The sequence below is a fragment of the Geotrypetes seraphini genome, chromosome 2 (genome assembly GCF_902459505.1).
Source record: "Geotrypetes seraphini chromosome 2, aGeoSer1.1, whole genome shotgun sequence".
Lineage (NCBI taxonomy): Eukaryota > Metazoa > Chordata > Amphibia > Gymnophiona > Dermophiidae > Geotrypetes > Geotrypetes seraphini.
In genome coordinates this window covers 150,411,290-150,429,731 of record NC_047085.1, presented here as the reverse complement: position 1 = coordinate 150,429,731, position 18,442 = coordinate 150,411,290, and the positions used below count along the sequence as shown (strand labels likewise).

The window sequence follows — 18,442 nt, the reverse complement described above, 5'->3', positions numbered from 1 at the left end:
GAAATTTTTTACAGTAGCATTTTTTTCACTCTTAACTTGCGTGCCCACTGGCAATCCGGGCCTTAGCGCGCAGTACATGTAATGTTAACTAATGCGTCCATGCCCACTCTGTGAGCATACCATACTCCCTGAAAGTAATGCGTGGCAATAGACAATCAACTGCAAATCCCCTTACGTGGTCGCACAGTAGCCTGTTTCAGCACATTAATGACGTGTTGTGTTTAATGCCCTTAAGTAAAGGGCCCCTATATGAAATTAAATTTGTATTTTAAATATCTCCCTATGGTACGGTTTCTTGGATCCTTGCAGTGTAATTCATTACTCGTGCTGAGATATTGTTACGGAATAATTTTATCTTGTGGTGCAGGATGTTTTTTTCTATTATCAAGTTTTCCTTGGTTTATATTTAGAGTGGGAGATAGAAGACAAGCAGGCCATATGAAGTAACAAAGTCTTTATTCAATGTAATTTCAGGTTACAGATAAAATGACTGACGTAGCTGCGTTTTCCCAGAGATGACTGAGTCAGTGAGTTAGAAAGGGGACCGTTGCTGCCCAAACACTGTACCACCAATCAGTGGCGTAGTGAGTGAGAGGCGCTAGGGGGGGTGGTGTGGTGCCCCTCCCCTGCCTCCTGCTCCTTTCCCCCTCCCCCCATCCTGCCGTGCATGCACTCACCTTCCTTACCCCATACCTCTTTTAACTTCCCCGTGCAAGCAGCATCGCTAACTCGCTGCCCATGTCAGCTCTTCCTCTGACATCACTTCCTAGGTGCGGGACCTGGAATTGATGCCAGATGGAGAGCCAACTGCTGGCGCAAGCACACAGGTTGGAGTTGCTGCTCGTGCCAGCAAAGAGATAGAGGCACGGTGGGGGGAAATGAAGGCACATGCGTGGCAGGAAGAGGAGTAGGAAGGAGCGGAGGGCAGAGAGAAGTAGGGGTACCGGTGCCTTCACCAAGACGGCACTCAGGGCGAACCATCACCTCTTCTCCCCCCCCCCCCCCCACTTACTATGCCACTGCCACAAATATTCCCGTTTCTTTCAGTTTTGGTGAAGATTGTGTGTTGCCCCTGATGGAGCCACCTCTGGCACAACGTGGCTACATCGAGCATCTTATCTGTATCCTGGGAGTACATTGAATAAAGGCTGTGTTTCTTCATAGGGTCTGCTTCACGTCTACATTGGATTTAGTAGGCAGGCTGTCTTACTGTTTGCTTACTCATATTTATTTAGTTGTAATTTTTTTTTAATAAAAGATTACTCCACAGATAACAAAACAATTTTTACATTTAAGATCATTATGATTTGTCAAACTGATCTTTGGGACATATCCTGTTGAAGGCACCTAAAATATTGGTGACTAGTATGGCACTAAGCAAAATTCTGTAAAAGTTAGGCGCACTTTATGGAAACATGTTTAGTTCCTGTGTGTTGCATAACTTTTAGATGCACCCATTTAGATCTGCTAAAACCAGGCCTAAATGCTGGCGCCTAAGTTGTATGCAGATCGGATGCATTCTATAACAATGCGCATAACTTTTAGGGATACCCCCTGATCTGCTCCTGGCCATGCCCCCTTTCAAATTCACACACTACAACTGGCGCGATCTTTTTACAGAATTGCGCTCTCCAATTTGTGTGTATAACTTTAGTCCCAATTAGCGTCAATTACAAGATGTTACTTGCCAATTGTAGGCGCCAATTAGGCCAATTAATTAAGTTGTGCGCACATGTCAGCTACACACGCTGTGTGTGCACAACCTTACGCACAATATACAGAATTTGGGGGTTTGTGAATAATGTTGTCATCATCCATTTAATAAATGCTACCATCAGCTCCTTGTATAGCTATCATATTGTACATTCATCCTTTTTTTAAACTAAACTAAATTTTAAGCTTATATACCGCATCCTCTCTATAAATATAAAGCTCGGCACGCTTTACATGAACATTAAAATAAGGAAAAATACATAAGAATTAGTGAATATGAAGAGAGCAGCGAAATTTATATTTTTGAGAATAGCCAAGTTTTCAGATGTTTTCGTTAAACAGAGAAAATCAGATATCAATGAAAACTGCCCTGATGCAATTTTTTTGAACATACCGTAGAAGCCGTTTTTACTAGGGTGTGCTAAGCCCTAATGCTGGCTTAGGCCCTCTTTTACAAAGGTGCGCTAAGGGTTTTAGAATGGATTTAGCACGTGTGCTAACCGCTAATGCATTCATAGGATAACATGCATGCGTTAACATTTAGCGCTTGTTTAGGGTGCACTAAAAAGCTTAGCGCACCTTTATAAAAGAGGGGGTTAGTGTGCCAAAAAACATGTACTGCAAGACACACTAAAGCATCCTGCAGTAATTTTCCTTATTGCACGAGTTAATTACACACTATTATTATTCTATTTATTTTAGGAGGAAATGTGGCATGGATGTAAAAATGGGTGGTGAGTGAATGTGGAAGAGCTAACCAGCTAGCATATTTATATTACTGTGCGATAACTGGCCTACATAACTAGCACCTCCTAAATACGAGGCAGTAAGGCCCTGGTTCTATAAATGGTGCCTACCTAGATCAGGGAGCCTGCCACTGGACCTTATGCAGGTTCCAGTCAATATTCAGCCAGTTAGGACCCACTTAATTAGTTTTTAAGTTTTAAGTCTCCCAGATCATTCTCCCAGCACCCCTCCTTCCTACTCCCTCCTCCACAAGCCCATAAGACTTAGCACCTTTCTCTACCCCCTCCCCCCAAAAAATGGTTCCCTACTACCTGATAGCCCTGGTGGTCTTAATGGGGGTGAAGGGGGCATCAGCGAAGCCTCCTAGCTTGTGCCTGTGGAAAATGGCTGCTGCAACGTCTCACTGCAGCTTGCAATACTAGTGTAGGTACTGGCACTGAATATTTGCAGCATCAGCATAATCACTGGCTCCTCCCCAGTGCCATTTCTTATACCACCCCTGACCGGCCCACTTCTAGCATGGGTGGTTAGAGAAAATATTCAGTGATACTGCCCACTTTAGTGCTGCTGAATATTGGCGGTTGGGCATTTCACTGCGATTTAAGTGGATTTTCAATATATAGAGCCACTTTTATCAAACCATGCTAGAGCTTTTTACCGCAGGCCAGTGAAGTAAATGCTCTGATGCTCATTCAATTCCTATGAGCATTGGAGCATTTTCCTTGCTGGCCCACGGTAAAAAGCTCTACCGCGATTTGATAAAAGGAGTCCATGATTTGTAAAATTTATTTTCTTATTTCACATCTCTGCAAGTGAATACGAGGGTGGTTTAAAAAATTTGGTAACTCGTCAGACTAACCCCCTCTTTTACAAAGATGTGCTAAGCCTTTTAGCACGCGCTAAACGCTAATGCGTGCATGTTATCCTCTGGATGCATTAGCGGTTAGTGCACACATTGATTTAGCGTGCGCCAAATCTGCGCTAAAACGCTTTGTAAAAGAGGGCCCAAGTATATAGCTCCCAATGGGCACGATGGACCACTGGTCTGATCCAACAGCGGCAATTCTTATGTTCTAAATATAACTGTTTTTAAAAAAATATTTGTATAATTTGATTTTTTACTGAACTTTCAAACCGCCCTCATATTATGCACCAGACATTCCCCTGAATTATAACAATTTGATTACCGAATTTCAAAGATCTGGCAATAGAATCTATCCTCAGGATGCCTCTAACAAACTATGAAACTTGGAATAACTGGTCTGAACAAATCATCATTCTGTTCAATCCTGAAAGTCTCTTGTATAAAGCAACAACAATCAAAAGCTGAGCTGCACACATGGTGCAAAGTCCTTACCATAAAACCTATAAGACAAGGTTTAAATACTTCAATATCTAGATAAAAAAAACAAACAAAAAACGATAAAGGGGAATGCGAGACCTTCAAATCCCTCAAAAATAAACCAACATTTTTCGCAGAGGTTTTCAATGGCATGCCAACATAATCCTCTCTCCCCCCCCCCCTCTCAGATACCACTTGTACGATATACTGAGAAATAAGAAGCCAGCGCTGTAATATGCATGTTCCATGTGCCACGGGGGCTGGGCCTTTACATGATTGATTTAGAGAAAAGTTATTAAGGTGCTATAAAAGTTGGGCTTTTATCACACCTTAGTTTGCCATGGGAGTCATTAATGTGGTATCTCGGTGACTCCCGCAATATGGGGTCCTTTTACTAAGGCGCGCTAACCAATTTAGCACATGCTAACAGATTTAGTGTGCGCTAATCGATTTAGCGCACACTAAAGATTAGCGTGCACTAAATGCTAAGATGCCCATAGAATATAATGGGTGCCTTAACATTTAGTGCGTGCTAATCTTTAGCGTGCACTAAATCAATTAGTGCGCGCTAAATCGGATGGGATAGGCATGTGGGATCTCTCAGAGAGAGCAAGAGATAGTGGTTACTGTCGATGGGCAGACTGGACAGGCCATTTGGCCTTTATCTGCCATCATGTTTCTATGTTTCTCTGCTTATTCCTAGGATACAGGGTCGGCATTAGGGGCGAGCAAACAGCGTAGCTGCTGTGGGCCCCAAGGCTCTGGGGGGACCCTGGAGGCCAGCATGTCTTTTCCCTTCTCTCCACGCCGATCTGATGTCGCCCTCACCTTCTGTCTCACTGAAAAATCTCCTGGCCTCGGCAGTGATTCAGAAACATTGCCCGCGGCCACCTTTCCTGCTTTCTGTCTGCCATGGTCCGCTCGGGCAGAAACAGGAACTTGCATCATTGGGGACAGACTGCGGCAGATGGAAACCAGGGAGGAGAGCCGTGGGTGACATTTCTGAATCACTGCCAAGGATAAGCCACTGCTGCACATTGACTGATGGTTTTAACATATCCTCAACAATGACACCTAGGTAGATCACTAAACTAGAACACTGCATCATGTAGCTATAGTTTGGGTTCCTCTTTCCCATATGCATCACTTTGCACATGCTCATGTTAAATATCATCTGCCATTTTGTTCACAACCAACAGACATAAAAGAAGCTCACACCTGAATTCTATTTCTCCACCGGTTAGAAGATGTAAATTTAAAAGACATCATCAACATCTTTTCTCACATCAAGCAGCATTATGGGGTAAAGATCTGGAACAACTGCTTATGCCTACTACTTATGGGGAATTTAGGAAACACCTAAAAACATATCTGTTCCTGAAGTATTTAGGTAGCTGACCTATACAATCCTAGTCCACAACAACTGATCTCTAGAGCTGTTAATCACTAACCCTTAACTTTGTTAATTCTACTCAATCTGTAGCATCTTTTAATCATTGTAAACCGCATAGAACTTCACAGTCCTGCGGTATATAAACTGTCATTATTATTATTTTGATACCCAGTCTCCCAAATTCCTCTTGCAGTTTTTCACAATCCTCTTGCAATTAACAACTTTGTGTCATCAGCAAATGTAATTATCTCACTAGTTATTCACATCTCTCGATCATCGATAAATATGTTAAAAAGCAGTGGTCCCACCACGGACTCCTAGAGAACACCACTATTTACCCTTCTCCATTGAGAATATTGACCATTTAAACCCACTGTCTGTTTCTGTCTTTCATAGGGTTACTAGAGGACACATGACCCTGCCCTGTTCTGCACCGAAACTGCCCCTTGGTCTACCCCATTCTGCTCCTAGCCCCGCCCCATTCTGCTCCCCAACCCAGTCCCCCAAAACTCCAGCCCTGACCCGATCTCACAAGTTTTTCAAAACCCGGACAAAGTGCTGGGTTTTAAATAGCCATCCATATGCCCGACATGTCCCCTAAAACAGGACATGTTTGGGGAAATCCAGATATCTGGTAACCCTACTCTTTCAACCAATTCTAAATCCATAATAGGCATTTCCTCCTATCTCAAGACTTTCTAATTTCCTCTTTCAAGTCTTTCAAGAGGTACTTTGTCAAATTGTAGTCTTGTGAACTGTGCTGCTTGTTTGTTGCCTCTTTAACTACAAGTAATTTTTATGATTTTTATGTTTTTATATTTAAGACAGCCAAGGACACTATAAGACCCCTGAGGAAGGCATTTTTATTTTGCCAAAACACGTGTTGGGTTATTTTTATTGTATACGTTATTTGGTTTCTATCTTATGGGTCACTTGTGACTCTTTGTGGATTGTTTTTAATTTATTTGGACACTTATTAAACTTCAAACTGATATATTTGATCTTATGTTCCACATTCTTTATGTTGTTTTGCTGCTTCATTTCCTATATGGAATATTTTTGGTGCTATTTAGATTTTGTTATTTTGTACTATGTCACATGCTTTTTGAAAATCCAAATCCACATCAACTGGCTCACCTTTATCCACATGTTCATTCACCCCTTCAAAAAATGCTATCGATTGGTGAGGCAAGATCTCCTTTGACTAAATCCATGTTGGTTTTCTCTCATTGATCCATGCTTGAGTACCTGATTGTAAAACCGCTTAGATAAACCTTGATAGGCGGTATATAAATACCTAATAAACTTGAAACTTATGTATGTGTTCTGTCATTTTGTTCTTTATAAGAGTCTCTACCATTTTGCCACTCTATAATGTCCTGTATCACCTCAGGAACCCTTTTAAAAAATCATTGTCATATTTGCCACCTTTCATTCTTCTGCTATATTTTAAAGAAAAATTACAAATTGCTAACAATAGCTGTGTGAGTTCATTTTTTAATTCTATCAGCACTCTAGGACGTATACCATCTGCTCCAGGCGATTTGCTACTGTTCAATTTATCAAATTGGCTCATTACATCTTCCAGTGTTACAGAGATTTGTTTGAGTTTCTCTAATTCATCAGAATTGAATACCATTTCTGGCACCAGTAACTCCCCCACGTCTTCCTCGGTGAAGACCGAAGCAAAGAATTAATTTAATCTGTCTGCTATGGCCTAGTCTTCCCCGAGAGGCCCTTTTATTGCTCGGTTGTCTAGCTTTCCAATCGATTCTCTTCCAGATTCTTGCTTTTAATAAACCTAAAAATGTTTTTACTTTGTGTTTTTGTTGCCAGTGCAATCTTCTTTTCATAGGCCCTCTTTGCTGTCCTTATTAGCGCCTTGCATTTTACTTGCCATTCCTTATGTTGTTTACAATCATTTTCAGTCAGATCCTTCTTCTACTTTCTGAAGGATTCTCTTTTGTCTCTAATAGCTTTCTTCACCTCACTCGTTAAGCATGCTGGCTACTGTTTGGTCTTCCTCCTTTTTTAATACATGGGCTTCCAGGATGGTATTTTTGAATAATAGGGATAAAACAGGGGGAACAAAACCACAAACTCCCAAATATGCAAAAAACAGAGTGGAATTGTCCTGATCAAAATGATGTACACAAAAAAAGTGTCCTTCAACTCATCTGATGGTTCAAATGTCTTTATTCATCCAATAACTCAATGACTCCACATGTACATGTTTCAGCCAAACAGGCCTGACTCAGGAGTCTGAGTTTTCTGCCATACAGGAGATTACTGCTTTTTGGTTTTCAGTGGCTGAAGTCTGCTTCCTTTCAACTGGCCGAAACATGTACATGTTGAGTCATTATTGGATGAATAAAGACATTTGAACCATCAGATGAGTTGAAAGATATTTTTTTTTTGTGTACATCATTCTGATTAGGATAATTTCACTCTGTATTTTGCATTTTTGAATAATATCCATACCTGATATAAATTTTTGACTTTTGCCGCTGCACTTCTAAGTTTCTTTCTTTTTTTTACCATTCTCCTCATGTTATCATAGTCTCCTTTTTTAAACTTAAGAGCTGTTGTTTTGTATTTCCTGTGTGAACTTATTCCAGGGATAACATCAAATCTGATCATGTTATGATTACTGTTATCAAGCAGCCCCACCGCCATTACCTCCTGCACCAATACATGCGCTCCACTAAGAACTAGGTCAGGAATTGCTTCGCCTCTTGTCGGTTCCTGAACCAATTTCTCCATAAAGCAGTCCTTGATTTCATCAAGGAATTTTATCTCCCTATCATGCCCTGATGTTACATTTACCCAGTCCATATCAAGGTATTTGAAATCACCCTTATTATTGCATTCCCCAGTTTGCTAGCCTCCCTAAGTTCTGAAAGCATTTCAGCATCTGTCTGTTCATCTTGGTACACATGGAATTTCTGCCTTAATAACTACTATCCCCTGCAATATATTTCATTTTTTGTGTACTTTTTGTATTTAATTTTTGCTGCATTATTATTTATGCTTTGTATACTGTACTATATTAAAAACATGTAACAGAATAAGATGTAATCAAATAAACATGCAGGAGGTAATTTTAATGCCACTTTTACTGCATGCAAAGCCAGCTTTATAAGCAAAAGGGCTTCAATAAGATTGTGGACTATATACAAATATAAAAAGCAAGCATGCTTTTGGGTTGGGTTTGGGGACCTATTTTAAAAAGGCAGATAGGCACCTACAGTATGTCACTTTTATAAAAGAAGGATAAAACAAGTGCCTTTCTGGACTTTCACCTAAAGTAGGTTCCTGCTATCTAAGTTGTTGCTGATGACATGGGATACTGGGGGTCTTCAGATTTACCAAGTGAAGGGGGGAGGGAAGAACACCCCCCACCTTCTCTTAATATAGGATTCCAATAAAGGATATATTATCTCACACAGATAAACCACATTTTGCCCTGGAGATAAGGACCAGCATATCAACATCTCCGTAGGAGATATGAGTCTTTCTCAGCACTGACAAAATATTTTGCTGGCTCTGGTTTAAAATTTCAGGTCATGATATAAAATTTGACAGAGTTGGAATACATGAAATTATCTCTCAGTTGAGGTAATCGAGATGAAAGCAGTACTAAACACTGAAAATGTGCTTTTGGTGTTTGGATGAGAACATTAGTCAGGCTGTTTTGGTTTTGGTATTCCTACCAGCATGAAGGAAACTAGGTCCCTTCTACTAGTGATACAAATTTGGAATTACTGTGGTACCTTGGTTTACGAGCATAATTTGTTCTAGAAGCATGCTCGTAAATCAAAATACTCGTATATCAAAGCGAGTTTCCCCATAGGAAATAATGGAAACTCGCTTTGATACGTTCCCACCCCTCGAGGCCAGCGGCGCTGCTCTATTCCCCCCCCCCCCCCACAAGAACCGGCATTGCACCCCCGAAGGCCCCCCTGCGATCCGGCACCCCCCCTCCCGCGGCAATCTGAAGTCCCCCAGACCCACCTGAACCCGCTTCTTACTGTCATCTGGGCCTAGGCACCGGCACCGGCAAGGCCCAGCAAGAAGAGGAGGCCGATCTTTGGGCACCGGCACCAATGCACAGGACATGCCGGTGCTGGTGCCGAGGCCCAGATGACAGTAAGAAGTGGGTTCGGGTGGGTCTGGGGGACTTCAGATTGCGGTGTGGGGGGGTGCCGGATTGCAGGGGGCGCCGCTCACAAATCGAGGCACGCTCGGTTTCCGAGGCGCCGATTTTGCGAATGTTTCTCGTCTTTCAAAACACTCGCAAACCGGTGCACTCGTAAACCGAGGTACCACTTAGATGTCTGCATGGGAACAGGGATCGTGGGAATACCGCAGGTCCTGCGGGGGTCCCATGGGAATCCCCCCTAACCCACGGGACTCCCACGGGGACCCCCCTCTAGCCAACGGGACTCCCACGGGGATGGAAGGCTTTGGAAGCAGGGTTCGTCCATATAATATAATGGACACGTCAGCCTTAGTAAAAGAGGGGGTTTATAAGTTAATTACCGGAACAGAAAACAAAAAAAGGGTTCCACCAAAGAGATTCCACAAGGAAAACAGCAGCGCAAACACAAAAGAAACTGTGGAATTGATGATCCTGTCAGAAGTAATTGCTGCTTTTTATGGGGACGGGCGGGGATGGAAGTAATTCCTTGCGGGGATGGGTGGGGACGGAGAGGATCCTGATGTGGACGGGTGGGGACGGAGAGGATCCTGGCGGGGACGGAGAGGATCCTGATGTGGACGGGTGGGGACGGAGAGGATCCTGGCGGGGACGGAGAGGATCCTGGCGGAGACAGGCGGGGAAGGGTGGGATTTCTGTCCCCGTGCAACTCTCTAGTACCACTGTAGTTGCATTGGGGGATGGGGACAGAAAGGTGGTGGTGAATATGAAGGCCTGTGCTATTTTGAGAGGGTGGCTTTGGAGAAAAGGGGATCTGCGTGATGGTAGCATTTTTCTTAAACTATTGAATTGTGTCAGGGATACTCTCAATTACAACAAACATTTATTGTTGGGTTTTTTTTTGTTCATGGTAGATATTAATTGCTGTATACTGTCATGTATTATACAAAGCACATTAGAGTGTAGGTATTAAGGCCCTCTTTTATTAAGGTACGCTAACCAATTAGCGCGTGCTAATCAATTAAGCGCATGCTAAACGCTAATGCATGCACGTTAGTCTATGGACACGTTAGCGTTAGCGCACACTAATTTGATTAGCGTGCACTAATCGGTTAGCGCACCTTAGTAAAAGAGGAGTTAAGTCCCCTGAACATGGTAATGCGAGTTACATGCTGGTTTTAATGCTTTGTGTACAAAACAAATAAGACACAATACCCAGAAATGGGTGACGGGTCTTAAGCGCGTGAGACAGACGCGCGCCAACAAACGAGCGCCAAAAATTCAGCGCAAGACTTCAGCGCACCGCAGAAAAACCTTCTTTTAAAGGGCTCCGACAGGGGGCGTGGGGGGAACCCCCTACTCTACTTAATAGGGATCACGCTGCCGTGTTGGGGGAAAAAGTTAAGTTTCTAGTATAATGTGAGGTTACAACCCCCCAAGCCCTCCCAACGCCAGCACGATCACTATTAAGTAAAGTGTGGGGGGGGGGGGTTTCCCCACCAACACCTCCCGTCGAAGCCCTTTAAAAGAAGGTTTTTCTGCAGCGCACTGAAGTCTTGTGCTGAATTGTTGGCGCTCGTTTGTTGGTGAGTGTCTGTCTCGCGCGCTTAAGACTATGAACCAAGAAATGAGTAATAAATATACTTTAGCCATTCACTCCATTCTGCAATAAATGATTCTTGAGGCGATTTATTTATTTCTGGAAGTGATACCATAGACTTATTCTGTGGTTCCTATTTTTGAATTATGAGTGCTATATTCCAGTTTAGGACCTTCTGTTACTCCATAGCCAGCTTAGGCTGATCAGCTCCTGCATTGTTACATATATCAGGCCAGCTCATCTTTGCCATGATGAGTGGTCATTAACCTTTGATAAAAATGCTCTGTCTTGTGACCAACTGCAAAACACTTTTCTCAGACACAACATCCATTTGTTTAGCTCCGCTTTTTATAGATTTTTTGTTTTATGATGATTACAAACTACACACAAGGGCATGAATAACATCCTAAAAGAACTTGTGGTTGATATTCAAAGCAATCTAAATGTCCTAGCTGGCTAAATCGCTTGTTTGGTGCTATTCGCTGATGTTCGGTGGCATTAAACTGTCTGGTGATACCGAATACCATCATGGACCCTAAACTGAGAGCTGGCTGTTTTGTGGGCAGCCTGGGGTGGAGTTAGCACCTATGCGGCCAAATTGGACTGCATTAAAGTCAGTCCTATCATTATGCAGGGTCACTCAGACAGTTAAGTGCTGAATATCACACTTAACCACATGTAAGATAGCTGGCCACATAAGCCTAGCTATTTACAGTGGGTGCCTGGGCATGGCCCGCCATTGAATATCCTGGAATAACCCAGGAAAAAAACCCCACACTTATCACTGCCAGCTGAATATCTACCTCCTTATTTTTAGTGCAAAGGGTGATCTGAAGAGCTCAGACGGCTGAGGGGATTTATGACTGAAGTCTACAAAATCCTGAGTGGAGTAGAACGGGCACAAGTGGATCGATTTTTCACTCCGTCAAAAATTACAAAAAGACTAGGGGACACTCGATGAAGTTACAGGGAAATACTTTTAAAACCAATAGGAGGAAATTTTTTTTCACTCAGAGAATAGTTAAGCTCTGGAACGTGTTGCCAGAGAATGTGGTAAAGAGCGGATAACGTAGCTGGTTTTAAGAAAGGTTTGGACAAGTTCCTGGAGGAAAAGTCCAGTCTGTTATTGAGAAAGACATGGGGGAAGCCACTGCTTGCCCTGGATCGGTAGCATGGAATATTGCTACTCCTTGGGTTTTGGCCAGGTACTAGTGACCTGGATTGACCATCATGAGAACGGGCTACTGGGCTTGGACCATTGGTCTGACCCAGTAAGGCTATTCTTATGTTCTTATGCACCACTGATGTCAGCACCAGGGGTGTAGCTAGTACTGAGTGAGCCTGGCAATATGTCCCAGGCTGCCTGCAGCTGAACCCTCCTTTCCACACCGAGGTGCAATATCTACCCCCCCCACCCCCCACACTCAGCTACTTACCTGTCTGCTGGGCTCACCACAGCTATAGTATTAGAAACAACACTAAAGGCTTCTTCTCTGGCTGGCTAGATTTTTTTTTGCTAAAATAAGGCAACGGCGATGGAAACAGACAAACTGGATGGCGAGAGTCATGTTTACATGCCTTTATTACAGAAATCAATGGATGACATTGAAAAAAGACTCAACACGATGCCTGCACCAGGAGTCCAAATGCTGTGCTGGTTTCACAAACCTATGTTTTGTAACAACTGGAAATGTTGTGGATTCATAAGAATTCCAAATGCCGACACATACACTGCAAACGCTCAGTAGGGAAATCAGCACGGCATTTGGACTCATGATGCAGCCGAAACACAAATCGTTTTGAGTCTTTTTTTAAAAATGTCATCCATTGATATCTGTAATACAGGCATGTAAATGCGACTCTTGCCATCCAGTTTGTCTGTCTCCATTGCTGTTGCCTTGGGTTGGACTTTGCGATGGTTTTTGTTCTGTTTTCGTGTCTGGATTTTTTTCTCTGTCAGGCCCTACCACGCTGATGCAACTTTCTATGGATGGGATGCTGAAGAGGAAAGGTCCTGCCAGCCAGAGAGGTAGCCTTTAGTGCGGTCTCTGATGCTGTAGGTGTGGAGGAATCCAGACTTGGGGAGTGGGGTGCTAGAACTGGGGGGCACATGTACACGCACTGGGGGGGAGGGGGCATCTCAGTCCTCTCACCCAGGGCCCACTGATTCCTAGCTACACCACTGGTCATCACACCAGTTGGGAGCCCATAGCCAACAGATATAAGACAGTGAAATATGATCTTTAACAATTAAATTAATGTTGTGTCTGAGATACTAAAATTACATTAATATTGTATCTGAGTAAGTAACTTCATTTTAGTAAATGGTGGTTTTTTTGTATATGCTTTTTATTATTGATTAGTAGATATTTGTGATCCATGTAGATCATGACCTAACAGAGACTCCCCCAGAGACAGGACTTGGTAGCAACTGCAGGCAGAGATGCAGCCCGAGGAGAGGTTAGGGTAATTGTCCGAAGACCATTTGCTGAAAGGTTCAGTATTTCACTTCATGCCTTGTGCATTCTCCAGGCCCACATGCCGAGTTAATAAACTCCCTCTGGAGTATGCAGTGGAAAAGTAGATGGAGCCTCTGACGCCCATATGGCAGGCTACAGCTATTGCTGCAAGACAGCTGCTGGAAGTGAACAAGTAGAAATAGGAGGCACTCACTAGGATCATTTTTCCTGTGTGTTCCTTGACTAATGGTAAAAGCTTCCGAAATATGTCGACCACCAGAGCCCCAACATCCTTTTTCTTTTGCAAGGAAGTAAGCAGGTTTGGGTTAATTTTAGTTGATGAATGTGTGATGCAAAACAGAGAAGGGTTGATCACAGCCAAAGAATGTTTGCCATTATCAGTCTTCACGCAGACTTTGACATAGTTATTGCAGTGAACAAAGTTCACCGTTAAAAAAAATATAATTTTTAGTTCACTTCCTTTGTTATCAGTACGGCTCTTCAGCAGTCGTGCATGACACATTTTCCTCTCTCTTTCAGAAGGAAGTGCCTTGAGCTTTTGGAACTACCATACTCTATTAACGTCTAAAAACAGTCTTTATCAAGCATCTCTGTGGCAGACAAGGGGAATGAAAGCATTTAAAACTTTTCTGGAAATAAATCATTGGACTGTGAAATCCACATACTGAGCTAATCAGAGGTAGTTCACTTAGGTGTATATTAAATAAAGTGGAATAGCTATTGATGAAACCAGTTGCAAGTTTTCTTAGACTATTTTGTTAACTCTTTCTTTTTTCTGATTAGTGTCTAGCACAGCCATACATACACTATATCATTTAATAAATTGTATCATCAACTTATTATTTAGCCATCATATTGGACACTCATGATTTTTTAAGTGAGTTCATGTATTCTACAAAATCCTATGGATTTATTGTAAAGTCTAGAATTGTAAAAAAAAAAAAAATACTATGATGAAAATGTAACTATGTAATATGCAAACTCCAGTTGCAGGACATTATTTTTGCATCATAAAAGATGCTGAAATAAGTGTATATATGTTTACTGCTTTGATTCCTCTTTCAAAGAGAGTTGGAACATTGAGACTAGTCCTTTAAACTTTTCTTTCTTTTTGGTGAATCAACAGCAACTGTCTCTGAAAGTAAAAAGCTAGCATGTCCAGTTTCCTTTAGTCTGTTCCTCTATTTAACTCTATATCATCTGTGAATGGCATACCATTATTCAGGTGTTATCCTTCACCTAATATCAACCATTAAATTTCCCTCCAACCCAGTAACAATTTCAAAAGGGTTAGCTATGAAACAAACAAACGGCAACCACAAAAACTCTTGGCAAGGGAGCCCATGGCAGTCCTGATACATTGGATGATGTTCTGTGCACTGTATCTACAGTTGCCCCATTGCAAATTGATTGCACTGATCAGTTCTTTGGAATTTTGCAAAAAAATAAAAATAAAAAAAATTGCCATTTTCATATTTAATCAGATGACTTTGTTTTGCCTCTAGAAACCGGTGGCTGATATTTGCCAAAGTAGCACAAGTTAGCTTATCTATTTGTAGGAGATGAAACACAGAGTAAATCTGTAAACCTGAATGCTTTACCTGCTTATTGGAGACTGGCTGGAGGAAATCTCTGACCCAAGGCTTTCTTCCTTTGTTGGTGTTCTTGATGGAGTGTAAGAATGGTAGCCTGTGAGAACCACTCTGCCTGAGTCCTTTATCTCCATTGTCATAGGTGCATGTCTTCCCTACTTACCCCGGCAGAGAGAAGAGCAGTGTTTACACAGCCAGAGGCGCAAGTGACCCTGTCACAAAGGCAGAAGCATGACTTCTCTGCCTGCCTCTCGCACTTAGACTTGTGTCAGCTGAGAGCAGAGAGAAGCAGTGTAGTGAGAGAGGGATCTGCCTACAGAAAGGACAGTTGTATTAGCATACATTCAAACCACCTCCCACAAACACGACTATGTAGAGGAAGTACTCGTGTTTTAGGAAACTAGAAATCAGGAGTAATCTTATAGAGCTCAGCAAAACTTGTTTGCTAAAGATTTTAATTTCTTTTTTCCAAGGATGGACTTTTTGTTGACCCATTGCATTTTTACTTTGATAGAAAGATGAAGGTTTTGGTTTTTTTTTTGCAATATTTCCTTGAGACTTCAGCCTCTTGACAGCTTCTCACATGGAACATAAGTGTGGGACTTAAGAAATTATTTGCCAGCAATGTGAATTTAATCATTTTAGGTAGAAAAAGTCAATATTCTATGGGGCTCATAATCGAAAGAGAAATACGTCCAAAAATCGGCCTAAGTCGGCACTTGGATGAACATTTCTCAAAAATGTCCAAGTGCCGATACTAAAAACGGGTTTTGGATGTATTTCTAAACGACCTAGGCATTCATAGTGCTGCTGAACGACCAAAGGTAAACGGGGTATTTCGGGAGGAGTGTCGAGGGTGGGAGATGGGCGGGACGTGGGCCGGCTTAGACTTAGTCGTACAGCATGTATAGCTGAAAGTTATACAGCCCACGATCAACGGAACTTGGACGTTGTGACAGACCATGTAAAACATGGTCTAAGTCACAAAATCCCACCTAAACTCACCAGATAAGTACTGAAAACACATAACACAGACCCCCACACACTACCCCAGTGATCACCGACCCTCCCCACCCCCATAAAAATATTAATCACATCTTTAAAATTCAGCCTCCAGACCATCATCACCTGGCCGCCGGGCATAGGAAAGCCTAGCCGTCCAGCACAAAGGCGGCTTAAGTTGTCCTGGGGGTGGATTAGGGATCCATAGAGAGAAGGACCCATGCCCATAAGCCCCTATAATCACTGCATTGATACTTAAACATGTGCACTCCCCTATACACCCCCAAAACCCTTTTGTACTGGCATATAAGTGGCTCCTGCAGCCATAAGGGCTATTGGGGTGGTAGATAAGTGGGTCTAGGGGATTCTGGAGGTGGTTTGGGGGACTCACTGTAACCTATAAGGGAGCTGTAGGGAGGAGAAGACATGGCACCCTTTTTGTGAAGTTCACAGCAGTGCCCTGTAAGGTACCCCACTATTTAGGTGGCATGTCTGGGTGTGCAGTCTATCACTTTGCAGACCCCTCCCACGCCCAACAGGGCTTGTTCTAGGCATTTTGGACTTGGACGAAAATGTGGTATAAAGATGGACGATTTAACAGCTTGGATGATCAGCAGGATGATTTTCAAAACAAAAAAAAAAGTTGGACGTATTTTTTGAAAATGTGTCTTAAGCTGTTTTTTTTACTTTGGATGACTTGCGAGTTGGACGTAAACGGACTTAGGCGTCCCTTTCGATTATGCCCCTCCATGTGACTAGGAAAGACCTCAAGCATAAGGTTCCAAATTTTCTAAACAGCGTCACTAAGTTAGGTGGCAGTAGGTGCCCTCCCGCTGTCTAATGAGCCAATCAGGATGCTTGTTTAAAAAAAATGCAAGCACCATTCTTAGATGCCTGTCTCACACCTCTGGAAGTACATAGGGATGCCTACAGATGCTTAAGGCTGGTTTGCGCCAGAAGGGCAAATGCTAGAAGGAAGAGGTAAGGCCAGTAGGAAAAAGGAGGTATTGATGCCCCTGAATAAGACTCTAGTGAGACTTCATTTAGAATATTGTGTACAATTCTGGAGAACACACTTTAAAAAGATATAGAAATGATGGAGTTGGTCCAGAGGAAAGCTACTAAAATGGTATGTGGTCTTCCTCATAAGGCCTATGTGGATAGACTTAAAGATCTCAATATGTATACTTTGGAGGAAAGGCGGGAGAAGAGAGATATGATAGAAATGTTTAAATACCCATGTGTTGTAAATGCGCACGAGTCGAGTCTTTCATTTGAAAGGAAGCTCTGGAATGAGAGGGCATAGGATGAAAAGAGGTGATAGGCTCCGGAGTAATCTAAGGAAATACTTTTTTTACAGAAAGGGTGGTAGATGCATGGAACAGTCTCCCGGAAGAGGTGGTGGAAGCAGAGACTGTGTCTGAATTCAAGAAGGCATGGGAAGAGATAATGGTTACTAGAGACAGGCAGGCTGGATGGGCCATTTGGCCTTTATCTGCCATCATGTTTCTATGTAAGTGGCTTTAGGCATCCCTATGCACCTCTGTAGGCACAAGACCGGTGCCTTAAATGTAGGCCTTTAAAATGCTTGCCTACATTTAAAGCACCTTTATTAGAAAAGATGTGATTCTGTACACAACGCCTGCCGATGTTGATATTCAGCAGGTGACTGGCTAGGCAGGTTCTGCTCTAAGAATCAGGCCCAAAGAGCCAAATTATCCAAATGGCATCTTGAAATTAGGCCGTAGTAGGCATCCTACTGGCATCTAATAAATAAATCGGGACACATGTAAAAAAAACCAAAAATGGAGACACCATTCTTAGATGCATGCCTGCCTCACACTTAAAGAGGCGCAAAGGGACACCTATGGATGCCTAAGTCTGACATGGGTGTGGTTTGCATTGGAAGTGACTTAGGTATCCGTAGGCATCCCAAAGCGCCTCTGTAGGTGCAAGACTGGCATCTTAAATATACAGTAGGCTTTTAAAATGCTAGCCTACTTTTAAGGTGCCTTTGTCAAAAAAAAAAAAAAAAAAAAAAAGACACAATTCTGGACGCAGCCATTGGAGACTGGCTGGAGGAAATCTCTGGACACAATTCTGGATGCAGCGATTGGAGACTGGCTGGAGGAAATCTCTGGCTTAAGGCTCAGAAAATGTATGTTACCATCACTCTGCAGCTCACCTGCTCTTCTCTGTAAAACTTTAAAACTGTGAACTATAGGCGGAGAGTCTTTTGCTAATGTTTATCAGAGGCAATAAAACCCGGAACTGTGATATACTTTAAAACTAAAAGTGCAAGACTTCTGCAGCTAAAAGTATTGCATTACAGAACTATCAAAATTAGGGGCTGGGTTACTACAATGTGAACAAAGTACTAATTTACGATAGTAAATAGGCCTCATTTCTTGCGA

The 18,442-nt window shown here is 42.5% G+C and overlaps 1 protein-coding gene across 5 annotated transcripts in view; it reads right to left on the bottom strand.

Annotated features, from left to right (window-relative positions):
• The window catches only part of ARHGAP28 (Rho GTPase activating protein 28), a 355,870-nt gene that overhangs the window by 276,803 nt on the left and 60,625 nt on the right, over positions 1 to 18,442 (bottom strand). For 3 of the 5 annotated variants that reach the window (XM_033934010.1, XM_033934008.1, XM_033934009.1), the window contains exon 1: positions 15,036 to 15,319. The exons of the other annotated variants lie outside the window; for them this stretch is intronic. Coding sequence is in view for 2 of the 3 variants with exons in the window: in XM_033934008.1 (XP_033789899.1) it covers positions 15,036 to 15,166 (131 nt within the window). In the remaining variant the exon portion in view is untranslated. Of the gene's footprint in view, positions 1 to 15,035; positions 15,320 to 18,442 lie in introns of those variants that run through there. 5 annotated transcript variants of the gene reach the window in all.